Source organism: Marmota marmota, unplaced genomic scaffold, assembly GCF_001458135.2.
Source record: "Marmota marmota marmota unplaced genomic scaffold, marMar, whole genome shotgun sequence".
Taxonomy (NCBI): Eukaryota; Metazoa; Chordata; class Mammalia; order Rodentia; family Sciuridae; genus Marmota; species Marmota marmota.
In genome coordinates this window covers 4,124,816-4,142,871 of record NW_026000057.1, presented here as the reverse complement: position 1 = coordinate 4,142,871, position 18,056 = coordinate 4,124,816, and the positions used below count along the sequence as shown (strand labels likewise).

The 18,056-nt window shown below is 43.2% G+C and overlaps 1 protein-coding gene across 8 annotated transcripts in view; it reads left to right on the top strand.

Moving 5' to 3' along the window:
* Positions 1 to 18,056, top strand: part of Znf827 (zinc finger protein 827) — a 150,277-nt gene that overhangs the window by 46,645 nt on the left and 85,576 nt on the right. For all 8 annotated transcript variants that reach the window (XM_048813471.1, XM_048813472.1, XM_048813474.1 and 5 more), the window contains exon 4: positions 1,788 to 2,021. In XM_048813471.1, coding sequence (XP_048669428.1) covers positions 1,788 to 2,021 — 234 coding nt within the window. The remainder of the gene's footprint in view (positions 1 to 1,787; positions 2,022 to 18,056) is intronic.

The following is an 18,056-nucleotide window of genomic DNA, read 5'->3' as shown; positions in this document are numbered from 1 at the left end:
GTGTCTTTCTCTGCTTACAGGGAACCAGTGACATTGGATTAGGGCCCCACCCTTACAGCCTCATTCAACTTTAATTACCTCCCTGAAGGCCCATAACTCAAAGCATGTTCACCCTGCAAGGTTAGGGCTTCAACATGTGCATTTAGTGGGGGACACCGTGCAGTCCGTGGCAGCTCCGTATTATGGAGCATAAAATATTTACTGTAGGATAAGAAAGACTGGGTGCAAGGTGGGGATGGGGGCTGTAATTTTGGGAGGATGATCAGAGTAAAACTCATTGAACAGGTGGTACTCGAGCAAAGGTTTGAAAGTGAAATATTTTTTGACTTTGGGTACAGCACAGCCCCCACAGGTAGAGGACCCGCGTGGTGGAGGCAGGTAAGGGACATGTTGTGGGCAGTTCATTGACTTAGGTTCTGATCTCACTTCTGCATCTGTTTCTGGTAGTGAAACTTGTGAATGTGACTTTAAACCTCTGGGGTCCAGTTTCCAAAAACACTGGAGGGGCCTAAGAGGGGGAAGAAAGGACCATGTGTTGTGCATTGGCGGGGGGGGGGGGGGCAGGGGCGGTGCTTGCTTTGGAGATTCATTTTCATCTTTTGGTTTATTACGATGGAATGGGTTTGAGGATCATTCTAAGAGATATTACTAAGAATTCTGTGTTAGGACAAGATCCTCTCTTTGAAAAGACAAGCACACCTGGTATAAGCAACCGAAGTTCCTACTACATGGTCCTTTGCGGGAACCTAGTGACGACAGAAAGCAGTACAAGAGGGAGCTGTCCTCGTCTGGTTGTTCCCGTGTGTGCAGCGCAGTGGGGAAGGCCTGGCACAGAAGAGCTGAGCCTCAGACTCCATCCCATAACAAGCCAGTTAGCCTGACCATGTGCTCCACACCAACCAGCCATGCCCAAAGTGGAAAAGGACACTGGTGGAAAAACTGGTGAAATCCGAATAAAACCTGGAGTTGAGATCACAGTAATGTGGATGTCTTTGTTCTGACAGCTGTACAGAGGTTAGGTCAGATGTCAGCCTTAGGCAATGTTCGGCAAAGGCCATGTGAGCACTCTCGAACCATCTTTGCTGCTTCTCTATAAATATAAAATGATTTCAAAATTAAAAGCAAAACCAAACCAAAAGTCCATTTGTTATGCAAAGATGACTCGGACTAAAGACATAGATTTATTCACAGTGACCAGAAGCACAGTGCCAAGTACATGCCCCACCGCGGAGGGGTCAGTAGTGTCTGCTTATAATAAGGCAAGAGTGGTGTCTCTCTTGCCTGAGCTTTTCTTATTGGCAAATTCTGCGTCCTCACCTTACCACCCCACCCCCGGTTTTGGCTTTGGGTCTTGCCTCTGACTCATGTTTTTATTCAATATTTGATGGCAGAATAATTGCTAAAAGCCTTATTCTGTAATAGGATTAGGCGGGGGAGATTGCTCATAGGTCAGGAAGGGAATGACACAGACAGTATCTTCCTGATACTTAGGAAAAACCAAAAAGAAAATGCCCCAATGCTTGGTAGAGATGGCACTTCTTAAAATACTGTTGGTTTAAAAGAATCTGAAGCCCACACCTTTCAGAAGTCCAGGCGCAAGGGGTGCATCTATAATTGTGAGCTCAGGGCTCAGCCTAATTTGGTCCGATCGTGGTCCCTCTTGCTCTTAGCACAAGGTGATTGTACATTCCATACTTCATTAAGTTAACGGGCAGCTTGGGGTGGGGGGAAAGCCTTTCATACATACATATACACACACATATATAACCCCCCTTTTTTTTTGACAGCTGCAAATCAGAAGGAACCCATGAATCTTAACTTTAAAGTGAAAGAGGAGCCCAAGGAAGAGGAAGCCCTAAGCACGGCCTTGCCTCGGCCCAGCTATGTGTTCAACCCAGAACCTGAAGTGGCAGCCCAAAGCATCTCCGAGGACACACTGAAGCCCCAGGAAGGGAAGGGGAATGTGTTGAGGCGGGATATGTCAGTCAAAGCTGCGTCTGAACTTCTCATGAAACTCTCAGGTACCTGATTTATTCTAAAACGCTCACATTCTGACCCTTTGACTTGCAATCCAACTGGACTGCTTCCTGCATGGTTTATAATTAACCTGATGGTGACAGTATCGCATGATTGCAGTGAATTAAGGAATGATCAGATGATTTGGCTGAAATTCCTGTGTTGTGTGTCTGCGTGTGTTTGTTTCCATTAGTTCTATACCTATCTTATTACATGCAGTCTTATTTTTCTGCAAATGGTCGGAAACCACTGCTGGTTTCCAAGATGATGTAGGCCATAATTTTTAAATGGATTCTAATGACATTCACAGCACTTCTGTTAATTGATCAGACTATCTCTTCTTTCCTAATAGAGGACCTTGCATTTGTGTGTGTGTGTGTGTGTGTGTGTATTTATACCATATTCTTTAAGGATCATTGAAAGTATTTTTCTTAACTTCATAGACAGTCTAGATGGCACTTGAAGTAATTGCCAATAGAGTAGCAATAGGAGATTTTATGGACAGAGAATTTCATAATGGAATATTACAATAATTAGCCTGTTCTTAAGATGAATGAATAATTCTTTACTAGCATTTAAATGTAATCTCAGCCTGCTGCATGTAGGATTAAATGGGTTATAATTTGAAACCCATTCATTTTGGATTTCTCGACAACCGGTCTCCTATCTGTCCCATCTTCTCCACAACAGGTAAAAAAAATATATATTTTATGTCTTTCAAATGCCAAGGTGTGACTTTCAGAACACAGAAAGATAAGCTCTATCAATAATAATCCTTGTCAAGTCCTATCCCATCCTTAACTCACTGCCTCCTAAAGGTAATTTTTAGAGGCTATATTTAAAATGCTAATAATATGAATCCAAGCTGTTTTTAGTTTGGAACTTGCCTTGCTTGGAGGATGAAAGCAAGAAATGCATTAGAGAGCCTCCTCTGTGATCTGTAATTTCATCAGCAACTCTGACTGCATTTCTGCTTGACTAGTAGGTTGGAAAGTAAGAAATTAATAGTGATTTACTTAGAGTCATTATATCAGAACTGTTGAAATTCCTATATTTGCCAGTTGGTGGGGTTAAGAATTCTTGTCTTTGATGTTAATTCAAAGCACGCTGGAACTCCAGGGGAACGTGATTTGTTAGAGATGAAGCATGATGGAATTGTGACATCCTTGTAGTAACCCGCTTCTGCTAAACTCTACAATGATAATGTAGCTCCTCCCACATAGATAGGAGGTTTAGCAAGGTCTGCAGATTTCCCAAAGCTGGAAGTTTTAAACAGCGATGTTCAAGCTAACACAGTTTAGTCTATTTCAACCCTCTCCCTGTGTCAAGATATCTCAGTGACGTAGAATAATCCCTCTGCTGTTCATCTGATCAATCCAAAGAGATCACACAGCTCTGATTTCGCTTCTCCCATGGTACAAGCTTTCACCTTACAGTGACTTGAAGCCTCGCCCCACAGTGACCCTGTTCCCTCTCCTGATGGTAAGGTTCTGCTGTATAATATATTTATTTTAGAGTCTCCTGTGCAGCTGGCTTTGTGAGCAGACTGGGGTGACCCAGTTAATAATAAAAATAATCCGCTAAATAATGAGATAATCCGCAAAAATGAGATTTCAGGAAAGATGTTCTTTATGGAAAATATTTTATCTTAATCTTTATGAATGATGGAGTTAGAGATACTGGAACATGAAATAATCTCCTAGGTAATTATGAGATGCCCCAAGTAGAATGTAGTTGTGCAGCCATGAACGTTGAATGATATATGTGGGCAGCAGTGGCCCTTCTAAATGTGCACACTGACTTATCGCGGGCCTTGGTAATAGTGGAATGGATGGCATCATCATGTTCTAAAGGGCATCTGCCCCTGCTTCATGATGCAGAAATGAAAACTCGTTTTAAGACTGACAACTATTTTTTTTTTTTTGCCCTGAAAGAATTCTCTAGCATTCTATGTATAAGACACATTGGCCAAAGAAGTAATGCACCACAGTCCATACCCTGTAGATGCCATGGTCATTGGAGATCCATTTGAGCGACTGTGCTTGGGGCTTAGGACTACAGCACTCACTCTGAAGTGCTAGGTGTAGGTGTGCGGCTTAGAAACAAGTGTCTTTTCATTCCTAAGACCCAAGGTAAAGAAGACTAACCCTTTATTAGGTTGAAAGTGGATAGTAAAGTTTCTAATCATTGATAGGTCAATCAATCTTGCAAAAAGGAAGATGTTAGGGAAAAAAGATATATCATATGCTCTTTGTCTTCAAGTTGGAATTTTAACAATTTCACTGTTCCTGTCCTGAAAGAAACTGAAGTAAAGGATTGGTCAGTGTCTTCAGATCCTCCTCCTTTTCCACAATCATTCTTGTCCCTTTCTAGACAGGAGTAGTCATTCAGTCCAGAGTCTCTGTCTGTTAGTCCAGGGTGCTCCTCTTCACCTCGGCTGAGACCTCAGTGCCCGCTGTATGCTTTCTGGTGAATGACAGTCCCTTGTTTATTCCCTTCTATCGTCCTGGGGGAAATCATTTGATCAGGAAGAGTTGGATCAGAGAAGTACAGCAGTCGCTTCTTATCTCAGGGAGATATGTTCCAAGACCCCTCGTGGATACCCGAAACTTCAGCTAGTACCAAACCCTACCCTAATACTGCTTTTTCTCTCTATATAGACAAGTACCAATGATAAAGCTTAATTTGTAAAGTAGGCACAATAAGAGATTAGAAATAACTGATAAAATAGGGTAACTCTAACAATATATAATAGAAGTTATGTAAAACTTATGAATTGCCTGTGTCTAGAATTGTTCATTTACTATTTTTGGAACACAGTTGCCTAAAGGTAACTAAAACTGTGGCTAAGAGGGGACCAAAGTGCACCCCACACATTGGACGTAGGATGCAAGGGTAACGCATGGGACCATGTTTCACTTTTGACCCAAGGAATTTCTAAGAGGCGAAACAAAAGGATTTTTCTTCTCTGTTAGACTAGAAGCTGTGCCCTACGGTTTAAACCATTTCAGTCTCTCCATCGAATCAATAAGAAGAAACTAGTCAACAACTTGGGCTGCTCCATGTCCAGTTTTAAATTAACTTCTGTTAACTCCATAAAGATGGTTACCTGGCACGTGGCCCAGTCAAATGTCATGGGAGACCTTTCTATGGAGAGAAACCTCTGTCGGTACGTGGTTTTCCAAATTGACATTTATGTTCTACAGGAAAAACACAGATGAGTTGGAGACAAGGCTCACTTTTTCATTAACTGTGTGTTTGGGAAAATCTGAGTTTTCTTCCTTCCTGTGGTTCAAGTTCTACTTCCAGTTGTTAATTGAGAAGTTGAGTGCCTGACAGCTGGGCCCAGTAAATTGATTACCATAAAGAAAGCAACCCACCCCGAGGAAACCACTGGACGCCTGTGACTACCTGTTTTTATGTGACCCAAGGCAGCCAAAATCACCAGCGGGTGATTGCCAGAGATAATTCCCAGCAGTCTCCCTTTAAGGAGGCCAAGATCTTAAGCTCCAAGGTTCAGTACCGGAGATATAGAACACTACACAGTGTGAGCTATTCAAGGCACATTTAAGTTCTGATTTTGCCACACCTGGTCACATTGCAAACTTATGTCATGTGTGTGATCACAGTTGTGATGTAATGCTGAAACGGACACAACCTCTTATCCACTTTCTTGTGCGTTAAGAGAAGTAGCTAGATGAAAAGAGATAAAGAAATGGCCCCTTTGGGGAGTCACGTGTTTCCATGGGAATGCATGTGTACAACATACCAGGTACAGTCGGGCAAGCCTACAGGTAGCAGATAAGATTGCCATTTAAAAATAAGAATTCCATTACAAATAAGAGGTAGAAAGCCTGGAGTTATTCAGAAACATTAATGAAAAATTAAGCATCTAATTTTCTCTAACATGGTAAATAAAATTTCATGTTAGACCTTAATTTGAGACAAATTTATTGGTGTTCTTATTTCTGTGCACACCAAATGGATTTTTATTCATTTCCAGATTATATTCATTTATCCCTGCCTGATTCTGGAAAGGAATGTAAATTATAATTGCCTCCTGTACAGGAATCCAAGCAGACCCTGGGTTTAAAATGAATAGTGATGTAGGGTTCTTGGTGTCATCTACACAAGGTAGAGCTGTCACTATGAGGCATTAAGTTTCTATGGTTTGAGTGTGTCCCCCAGAGACACGTGTGTGTTGAAAGCTTGGTACTCAGTGTGGCGATGTTAAGAAATCATGGGAACTTACAGTGGGAAGTATTTGGGTCATCGGAGGCGTGCTCTTGAAAGGGAGTGACGTAGTTCTCATGGGAAGCTGGTTAGTTGTCAAGAGAGGTTGTTATAGAAGAGAAAGCTTGGCCCTTCTCTGGTTTCTCTCTGGCTTCCTGCCTCACCATGTAATTTTTTTTTCCTTCTCTCACACACTCCTGCCACGATGCTATTTCCCTTGAGGTCTTTACCAGAGCTGAGCCAGTGCTGGCACCATGCCCTTGAACCTCCCACACTGTTAGCTATCTAAACCTCTTTTCCTTATAAAGTACCCACAGCTTCAGGTATTTTGTTGTAGCAATGGAAAGCTGACTAATACACAGGTAAATTTGAGTAGGATAAAGCTTTAAGGTGAGTTTAATCTTCAAGGTATGTTGATGTAGAGAGGAGAAACACCCCCAAATTGACTTTATGAACAGTTTTAATTAAGGCCCCTGTGGTTATCAATATCAGAAATTCTTTTCAGGTGGTTTAGTCAAGAAAGAAGAATTTAAGAGATTGATGTATGGATCCCAGGGGCTCTAGGATGCAGCCTTGGTCCTCCACGGAGGCCAGGGACTGGAAGGCCCGATGGAACTCAGGAAGCCCTCATTTGTCACCTCCTCCCTGCTTCTCTCTGGTCATACAGATGGCCTTTACTCTTACTCTTTTCACATGGTGAAAGTAGTCATTGTCAGCAGCTTCGGAGTTTACCTCTTGCTCCAAAGAGCAGCCAAACAGAAATTCTAAGTCCCAATTCCAAATTATAGCCGATTGCCTTGGCTCTCTCAGATGGGGTCCAGTATATAGGGTCCATATTGGGTAAGTACGGCTGGGTCGTGGTGGCCCCGTAATATTGAGAAGAGAGAGAGGAAAGCCTGTAAATGAATCTTGGGGTGAGCAGCAGCGGGAGGGATATGAAACTGGAAGTTGTCACCATTTTATGTATGAATCACAAAACTTCTAGGATCAGGTGGTGGTAATGGCTCTCATTTCAATGCTGAACGCAACTGTTGAGGCCTGTGGGTGCTGTTTGGCTTTCCTTTCTGGTAGAGTCTCCATGCAGCCTACCCAGTCAGGACCTGGCCTAGCCATTCCGGACTCTCTAAGCTGCTAGTGTGTGTTAGGCCGATGGAACCGTCGTCGGGTGGGGTAGAGGTAGGGACATTCTTGAGCCTTACTCTGGATGTAGCTGAAGTTGTGTGAATGGAGGCCCCCCATTCTGCATTTTGACAAGCCTGACAAGTGATTCCGATAGCGAAGGTTTTAGAAGCCCCTGTGCTGAGACATGGCTGGGGAAATAAGTTTTATCCATCTGAAAAGAACGCTTTAGGTTGAAGTTGACAGAGAACAAAGCTGTGTTAAATGACCCTTTTCCTTTTGAAAAAGAATCGTCTTTCTTCAGTGGAGAGTCTTTTTAATTTATTATGAAATGATGGTATCTGGGAACCTTTTTTGAGAAGGGCACATGTACCTAATAAATCAAGATAGTGTTGGTTGTAAGCCTCCGATCATACGACTTGGTTCATGTTTTTTCTTTGCTTAAATTTCATGGTTATTCCTAGGTGATGTGGGATTCTTTCAGAGAAAAACCTGCCCCGTCTCTACCCCTTTCCAAACATAATCAAAGACTGCGTTGAAGACGTTTCTTTTCTCGAATTTTTAGAGGCCTGGCGTGGTGGCACACGCCTGTAATCCTAGCAGCTTCAGGAGGCTGAGACAGGAGGATCATGAGTTCAAAGCCAGCCTCAGCAATGGCAAGGCACTAAGCAACTCAGTGAGACCCTGTCTCTAAATAAAATACAAAATAGGGCTGGAGATGTGACTCAGTGGTCGAATGTCCCAAGTTCAATCTCTGGTACTCTCCCCCCACCCCAATTTTTTTTTTTTAGATAAATTTAGCTCAACTATTTCTTAGGGTTAAAAACTATTCATCATTCTATTCTATATTCTACTTTGGAAAATTATAATCTAACAAACATTTTTAAGTCATGTGTGTTGGTCAGCCTTCCATCACTATAACAAATGCCTGAGATAATCAACTTATAAAGAAAAAAAGCTTATTTGGGCTTGTAGTTTCCAGGCCATGATGGGTTGGCCCCATTGCTCTGGGCCTGTGACAAGGCAGCACCTCATGGCAGGAGCATTTGACAGAGCAAAACTTTCACCCCAAGCCCAGGGAGCAAAAGAGAGGAAGAGGAAGAACCCAAGGCCCACAATCCCTTTCGAGGGCACAAATGACCTGAAGACCTCCCACTAAGCCCCGCCTCTTAAAGATTAGGCCACCTCTCCACAGTGCTGCTTTGGGGAACATGCCTTTAATGTGGGGCTTTAGGGGATATTTAAGATCCAAACTACAGCACAGTGTGACTTCAGTTTTATTTTGGTGCCATCACACAATTTGCCCTCATCAAACCTCATAGAGGAGTTTCACCTGGTTCTTTGTGACTCTGTTTACTTAAGGCTGGAAGCAGAGTTGACTCCTGCAGTGTCCCAGTAGCCATGTCAGCGAGTCTGTGTAAAACGGTAATTTTTAGAAGCATCCGTAGAAAAGTATTTTGTTCATTTTTTAAATTAATATCTTCTATTCATCACATTGTCAGATATTTGGATTTTTCCACAGCAAAAAAAATGACAAAATGGCCTAGTCTCATCAGTTTGAAGTTGAAAAGTACTTTTATTTCATTTTGCCTTTTTGTACACTTGGAGAAATTTATTAACTAAAGTTTTATATAGTTCAGAGGCAATTTCTACACTGGTTTTTTTTTTTTTTTTAACATCATCCCATTTTTAAAAACACCTTTCTTGAGGCTGGGCATGGTGGTGCATGGTGCATACCTGTAATCCCAGGAGACTGAGGCATGGGGGTTGCAAGTTTGAGGCCAGCCTCAGGAACTTAGGGAGGCCCTAGGAAGCTTAGTAAGACCCTGTCTCAGAATAAATGGTGAAAAGGGTTGGGGATGTGGCTCAGTGGTAAAGCTTCCCTGCGTTCAATTCCCAGTACTCCCCCTAAAAAAAAATTTTAAATTAAAAAATACAATAAAAAAGTAAAGATACCTGTATTGAAATGTAATTCATTCATATATCGTAAAATTTGCTCATCTCGGGGTGGGTGGGTGATATTTAGTATATTCACAGAGTTATGCAATCATCATCACATCTAATTCCAGAATATTTTTCTTGGCCACCCATCCCAGTTAAGTGTCCCTCTCTATTTCTCCCACCTCCACCCCAACTCAAGCAACCACCCACCTACCATCTGTTTCCGTAGATTTGTTGATTCTGGACATTTCCTATGAAGGAAAACTTCTGTGGTCTTTGACGTCTGGTTCTCTCGCTTAGCATGTTTCCAAGGTTCATCTCTGTGGTCCCATGTATCAATTCTTATTCCTTTTCATGGCTGAATGATATCCCACTGTATGGACATACCATATTTTCTTCATTCATTCCACTGTTGATGAAGATATGTGGTTTGTTTTCTGACCTTTGCTGTTATCAACAGTCATGTACGAGTTTTCAGGTAAGCTTTTGCTGTCTTTAATTCTGTTGCGCTTTTGTTATGTCTTTAATTCTGTGGGCTTGCTGGCTCAAGTGGAAACTCTTGTGCTTAACTTGTGGAACAGGCAGTCTGGTCTTCTCAAAGAAACTGTACCCTTGACAACCCTTCTAGCAACATCTGAGGGTTTGACTTCTCTACATCCTTACCAAATCTTGCTGCTGTTGGTCTTTTTTATCATAACCATGGAAGTCGTGTGACTTAGGGTTTCACTGTGATTTGATTTACGTTTCCCTGATGACTAATGACATTTAACATATCTTCTTGCACTTGGTGTTTTATATCTTCTTTGAGGAAGTGTCTATTCAGTTCTTTTCTCACATTTTAATTGGGTTGCTTGTCTTTTTATTCTTGACATAAGTTGCTTGTCTTTTATATTCTGGACATAAGTTCCTTATCAGATTGCAAGTATTTTCTCTCATTCTGCTGGTTGTTTCTTTCACTTTCTTGATGGTATTCTTTCCAGAACGAAAGTTTAAAATTTTGTTGTAATCCAATTTACTTCTCTTTTGTGGCTTATGAGCAACATCACATTTTTCCATAATTCTAAAATTAAGTAAAAATATAGATTTGTTTTATATTAAAAGGAAAGCCTTCTTATATTAGCACAGCACTATTTAATTTTCAGAGGTATTAAGTCGGTGAATCCTAACTTATTGAATAACACCTTCATGGTGGAGTTGACCCCTCAGATTTCTGTATTTATTATAGCATTCCATACTTTAGCGGATGGCCATGACTGTTTGCATATCAGCTTTTTAAATGATTTATAATATGTGACCAGAAATGGCTTATTATGAGTAGCGGGATCACTTTCCTGATTGCCATATATATCCTGAGCAACTCGTGTGTGTGTGTGTGTGTATAGATGTATGTATACGTGTATATACATACATACATACACATACAGATATAAACACATAAATAAAATCCATAACTGGGAGAAGAAAAATCTAAAGGAATCAAACTTTTTTTTTTTTTAAGCAATTGAAAGTTCAATGAGAATTGGAGATATTTGGAGCGCCAAAATTATCACTTTAATAAGATACAAATTTGACCTGTTCCTATACTCCGAGATGTCTTTTCTTGAAGGTCTGGGTCTTGTCCAGCTCAGAGGATGCATGGTGGCATCATTGTCCCCTGCATTTAAGCAGAGTGGAATAAGAAGTGGCTGCAGGCAGCCCTGGGAGGCTGTCCTTTCCTGGTGAAGTGGGGACTTGCTTCCAACAGGCCTCCTCACCTCAGTCTGGCCAGTAAGCACTCCTGTGTTATTTTGCAACTCCCTGCACAGTACAAGCTCTTGGACCCATACACCTGAATGGCATTCGTGCCCCCTGCCTCCTGTTGGAGCTCACACCCCAGGACCAGCACCCCTGCACCTCCGTTTTCCTCTTTCTCCGCTCACCCCCCTGGCCACCCGTCATGCTTTCTTAATCAGCTCCCTCTGCCTCTCCGTACTGAGGCCTGGGATTCAGAAAGACCAGACTCAAAAGGGCTCTTGTTTTATTATCATTTCCTTGTTGCATAGCTGCATATGTTAATAGAGCCACAAAAATTTGTATTGGCTTGTATTCCCTGAAACCAGGCAAGAACTCTGCAAGGAATTTCCTAGGCTGCGCCTTCATCTTAGGTTGCTTTTCTGTTTGGCTGCCTCAGGACTGGGACAGGGTGGGGTTTGGATGCAGCAGGGATGGGGCAGGGCTGCAGGGCAGGAGATGTGGGGTGGGGTGAGGTGGAGGGGCTCCAGATCTTCCTGCGGAATATTGAGCATGACCCCGCAGGAGCTGCGTTTGCAGGAAGGGTGCAGAGTGCCCTCCTCCTGTATTCCAACATTGTTTTCTGTCTTTGGTATAAATGATCTCCAACACACTGGGGCACACAAGCCCTTAGCAAATACTGTCTGAGCACCATGACTCTGAGAGGCAGCTCCATGTTTTCCATGAGATCCAGGTACAGCGTGGATGCACATATTTGAGTGTCAGTGAACACTCTGTTCACTTTTTCACAGAGGACAAATTTCCCTTCCAGGTGGGAGCCCTGGGCCTTACCCTGCTCTGGTAAGTCTAGTTTCGTGGCTCCTCCCTCCAGCCCTTTTGGCTGTATGCTACCACAGTGATGCCGTTGTGAGGGAGAGGGGACTATTATTTTTCTCAATGAGATAACTAGAAAATTCTCATTCTGCAGTGGTGTTTCTTCTCATCGCCTTATTAACCTTTCACCTTTAACTTATTCCTGTCTAGGAAGGGGAGCATTAGCATGCATAATTAAACCCCCCCGGATGCGGTGCCCATCTGGGTACATGCTGGTATCCGACCCATCTCTGGAGAGGGGAATCCTCATGGCCAAGTAGCCTGTCTGCTGCCACGAGGCCAAGTCATCCCCTGGGCAGGGGCCCTACTAGGTGGCTTGTAGGAGCTGCCAGGGGCAAACAGGTGCTGGAAGGTAATCATAGAGGAAGAGTGACGGGACCCGTTTCCATTGGGCAGGGAGCATCCCTATTGACCCAAGAATGGAAAACCTACCTGAAGAGAATTCTCTTATGACTTCCATTGTTCTTACAGGAAGACAAATGATTTCAAAATGTTTTCTCTTGATCAAACTGGGAGGACCTATGATATTCTCTCTGAAGGGATTTTTGCCTTCCCTCTTAATAATTCCCCTAGTTACTCCACACATGTGGATGTTTTCCCCACATTTAAGCCACCCCGACTTTGTGCTGTGAATTGATTTACTTCCTGGTTTCTAAATATGGGATAGCAGCTGGATCCAAGCGCGTTTCCGCGTTTCCTGTGGCTTGCCATATGTTGGTAGGGCTTATCTCCACAGCTGGAGAAGTCGGGGAGGTGACGGAGGAGTCTGTGAATGGCCTGTCGTGTTTTATCTTAGGTACAGAATCAGGTGGTGAGGGCCACTGTTTAAAGATGAAGTTGGGAATCGGTTTCCTTACATCCTGTCCCCTTAGACCCACCCCTGCCCTAAACCTATACACACGCCTGCCCTGTTTTTGTCTACCAGAAACTCCATTCAGGGACATCCTGACAGAGGTTTCCTGTGGTCCACATGCATGTGGCCAAAGCTAACCAACAGCCCCTCTATCCAGGAGGGCGAGAGGCCCTCAGCAGAGCCAGACGACTGTTGAGGACTAAAAGTGAAGCTGCGCTGATTCATGGGACTCTCTGACAGTGAGATCATCTTGCCTCTATCTGTGCCTTCAAAGACTGGTAAAAAATCTCTACTTGGCCTTCAGGGCTGATTAGCCAACGTCTTGGGTAATCTGTAGACAATGGCTTTTTTTTTTTTAAGCACTTTTTTTGTTGTTTTGAAGAACTATGGGAAATAAAGGAAACCCGGGACAAGGAGGACCACTTCATCAGGACAGATGGCTGCTTCCCTTCAATTCCTCATGCTAACCCCACTGCGTTTTGCACTTTGGTTTTTGTTTTGTCTCGTTTGTTTTATCTTGCAACAGTAGGATTGAAAGCCAGGGTTTCATACACGCTAGGCAAGTGCTCGACCCGCATCCCCCCCCCCAGCTATGTGCCCAGCCCTTGCACCCTGTTTATCACTTCCTGTTTAAAATAGTTTCCTTATTTCTGTTTTAAGAAGTTTTTCCTAAAAGCGTTTTTCCTATAATAAACTTCTTCCAGCCTTCCTGGAGGCCCCCAGAGCCCAAGTGTCAGGTCTTGTGTGTGACAGCCAGGGTTTGATTATCAGGCCAAGTTATCCAAGAAAAGTGTCACCTCCGCTCCCCGGCTACTGTCTAGTTGACTGTTCCCTGCTCTTCAGCACCTGCACTGGAGAGGACACGGCAACGAGAGAGAGGAAGGGAAGTCAAAATGAGTCATGTACCCTACTAATGCAAAGCTTTGATTTAAAAAGCATTTGAGAAGAGAAGGTTGAAACGGCCAAAATACAGTATGAGGATGTCCATGCACTTTGTCTCCAAGAACCATGGGGAATTGAGAGCCCAAAGGGAACGTCACCTCCCATCAGGAGGCTCTACCGCAGTTCAGGGACTCCCTTCACATCATGGCCCTCACGTGGTGTTCCATTAAAAACAAGGGCCTATTTGTTGTTGGCTATTAGTACTTTAGTTTTCGGCAAAAGTGTGTAAGGCTTTATTGGGGTTTCAGTGAACCCTGACCACTAGCATCCTTCTACTCCCATCCTCTCTTCCCAAGTGTTTTTATGGCCCTCCTCCTTTTGTGTTTTACAGTTGTCCCCACTATCTACGGACAGGACCCCCGTGGAAGCCCGAAACCATGGACAGTACCGAGACCTATATATGTTATGTTTCATATCCTACACATACTTATGGTTAAGTCCGGTGTGTGATTTACACATAGTAAGAGATAAAAGACAATAATCACAAGATAGAGCAGCTAAAACAGTACGCTGTAATAAAAGTTAAGTGAATGTGACTGTTTTCTCAAAATATCTTGTGTGTGGTACTCACCCTTCTTCTGTAGACTGACGGGAACTGAGACTTTAAAAAGTGAGACCTGCAAAAGCAAAGCCATAGAGAAGAGGGAACTACCGTGTGTCACTTACTCATTTGCTGAACTTTTTATTGAACTCCTACTATTTTCCAAGGTTGTTTGTGTTTTTGCTGACCCCTGTACTTTGCCCACCAGCCCTCCCCAACCTGCTGCAAACACTAACAGGACTGGAGCAGGCAGGGCTCTCAGCAGAGGTGTCCTTGTGACGTGACTCATTATTATGTATTTTAGTAATAGTAGCTTGTTGTATACTAGTATGTGTTAGTAATATGTAGTTTCACCCAAGAAAAGCATTTTCTGGGGCAAGTCCTGGGGATTGAACTCAGGGGCCCTCAACCACTGAGCCACATCCCCAGCCCTATTTTGTATTTTATTTAGAGTCAGGGTCTCGCTGAGTTGCTTAGCACCTCACTTTTGCTGAGGCTGGTTTTGAACTTGCCATCCTCCAGCCTCAGCCTCCCAATCTGCTGGGATTACAGGTGTGTGCCACCGTGTCCAACTAGAAAAGTATGTTTTAAAATGTTTGTGTATACTAAAGCTTTTAAACTACTTGGAAGTGGAAAATACATGAAAGTTTGTCTAAAATTTTTCAGTAATACATTAAAGTTTGGTGAAATTCTCAGTCATTGAAATAAAACTTCACTTGCTCCTTCCTCTCTGTGGGCATTAAAGAATCCCTCTGTCCTTCCCTTAACTATTTATGCCTATGCAGGGGGGCGGTGGGCAGTCCACGTTTTGGTGATATTCTTACAGTGGCAAGAATTCTGCTGAATCTTGAGGAATTCTGTTTAAACCTACACACACACACACACACACACACACACACAGGCATGCACACAATAGCATCCTGGATATGTAAAGGTCTTTTAATCACAACAGATGAGGGTAGACAGGGCTTAGATTTATTAAATGGCAAAGGATAATAATGTTAAATAGCTTTAAGGTTAGAGCCAATATTTTAATTGACCCTTTCTCCTTGTAGGGGGTGGATTTTTTTCCCCCTTTTAATGTGAGACAATAAAAGTATATTCTAGATATTAGATGAAAAATAGGTTAATTTTTTAAAATGAGATCATTTGGAATGTTACCAATGGCATACGTAGAGTTTAACTACCCCGCTTTAGCCCATTTCTAGTGGAATCGTTAAACAAGGGAAAACAAGATAAATTTCTGTGTAACCGAGAGCTCAGAGCAAGTGGGCCACCCCTCATCACCTGCTAGCTTGGCAAGTTCATCTCCCCAAGCCCCCAGGGAATAGAAGATTTTAATTCTTAATTTTTCTCTGGACAAAAGTGAAATCAAGTGGAGAATTTGTTAGGCTTGATGAACGCTTTCTGATTTGTGATCACCAGAATAAAGTCCAAAACCCGTACCACACCAGCAGCCCCGGTTTTGAAGCCAGTGTGAAAACATTTGGAAACACCCCCCTGAGTTCACCAAGGCCCTTAGACCTGTTGCACTGATGGCTGGTTGGTGTAGCTAAGGGATACAAAGACTGCTTTAAAAATTGACGTAGAGTGAAATCGCAAGTGTTTTGATCTGGAGGAGAAGGCATGTTTCTTTTACCCGAAGGAGAGCTATCAGCTGTATTACCTTTAAAGTTCGAGCTTGGCTTCTTAAGGCACAGTTGTTCCTTGCAGATTCAGAACGATCCATAAAACAGGACACCCGGTGCACCTTGTGTGTTTTTAAAAAATTGATTCCACTTTGATCCCCTTGTCACCTCCATGTACTTAGCTGTGAATTCTAATGGGCGTAGCTAATTCTTAAGACACTTGTTAATTGTATATTGATACTGGGGGGAGGAAACCCTAATATATGATTTTGATGATCAAATTCAGAAGTCAATTCTGATAAAATATGCTTGAAATGGTCTTAGGAACTAAATATGTGGGGGAAGGGAAAATACTGGGGAATGATATGGGCCAAATTATATATATTAAATTATGTGCATGTACAAATGGGTAATGATGTCTCCCACCATTATGTACAATTGTAATGCACCAATAAAAATGTGGGAAAAAATGTATTTGTTGGGGGGGAGGATCTAGTCCTATCATTTTAAATAAAATTCTTAATATTTATGTTACCATGATGATAGTGTCACAACTTGAAAAAGGGTAGTTTTCCAATTAATTAATGGGTTAATTAATGATTTAATTGAACACAGATCTTTGATCCCTTTTCTCAAGACCTTGGTTTGGCCTCATGGTTTGCTCAGTGACTCCTGCGCTGTCCTGGGTGAAATGTGTAGGAAGTGTGTGTATACTAGAGGTCATTTTGTGATCTTCTGTGGGAATCAACCATTCTAGAAAGTTCTCCTGTATTTGGGGAGAGCCAGAGAGAAGTCTGCCCCGTCCACTGTTTCCTTACGTGGAGTTTCGGGTCTCTTCCCCCAGGAACAGGTGACCCGTATGCTCAGCAGGGAAAGCAGGGCTCTGACCAGACTCTGTGCTGCCTGTCTTGGGGTGCCAGCACCTGTGGCAAGGCCTGTACCTCACTGTCATTCTTCAGAGCAGGATGGGGAACCTTCCCCACTGAGGACCCCTGTTCTCTGGCCCTTGTGAGAACAAGCCAAGGGACTCGGAATAGAGAAAAGTGGGAGTTAGCATGTAACTCCCCTGGAGGAGAAGCAAGACTAACGTAACACTTGAAAGAAGCTGTGACTGGTCCCTACACACCTGTGCTTCTGTTATGTTGTAGCCTCTGCCCAGGAGGGACGGGGCCAGGTTCCAAACAAACAGAATGGAATTGGGAGAATAACCTTCAGTGCCTGAGCCTCCAGTTCTCAGTTCTCCCCATGAGCCTCTCAGTTCGCCGGGTCCCTCGCAGCACTCCCACCTGACCTCTCTCTGAAAGGAAAAGCCAGACAACCTCAGACTTCTGTGGAGTAACATTGCCACTGCTACCTCCACCCTTGACCTTGGCTCCCGTAGCTCTGGGCTTAATGGTTCTCCTTACAGTCAAGAAAACCCAGCCCAACTGTTCATTCCACTTTGACTTGGGCAAGGGCAGACAGGCTCGGCAGAGGGTGAAGCCAGCTCACCATTATCAGATGCCGCAAGGGGACCGTGACCGTGTAATCTCACTTCTGGCTCCTGGTCATTCGTTTCACTTTGCTCCGTCCTTTTGGCCTGCATGGTTGTTCACAGAGCATTCAGTAATAATCAAACCCAAACCTTCCGGAGCCCAGTTTCACATGTGGAAGATGTTTTATGCCCCACCAAGACCTGTGTGTCTTGGAGGCTGACAAGCTGGAGATTCAAGACTTTTAATTAATCTGATTGAGAGGGATATCATCCTAGAAAAGGAATAGTTTCAGCATGGCATAGTTGGTGCTGCTTCCAGAGGCCCTTGAAGCTTCTTTTTCTAAAATACTACTTCTGGAAGCTGGGCATGGTGGCACGTACCCGTAATCCCAAGTGGCTTGGGAGGCTGAGGCAGGAGGATCGCAAGTTCCAAGCCAGCCTCAACAATTTACTGAGATTCTAAGCAACTTAGTGAGACTCTGTCTCAAAATAAAAAATATCTGGGGATGTGGCTCAGTGGTTAACCAGCCCTGGGTTCCATCACCGGTACCAATAAATAAATAAAATACCACTTTTGGATCAGATCATATACAGTCCAGGGAAGGAATGGTCAGTCTGTATTGTTGATTTTCGTGCCTTTGCCTGTGCTTCTGCACTTTGATGATTTGTGTTAAGTTGGTAGCATGTGTGTCTATGGCAGATGGC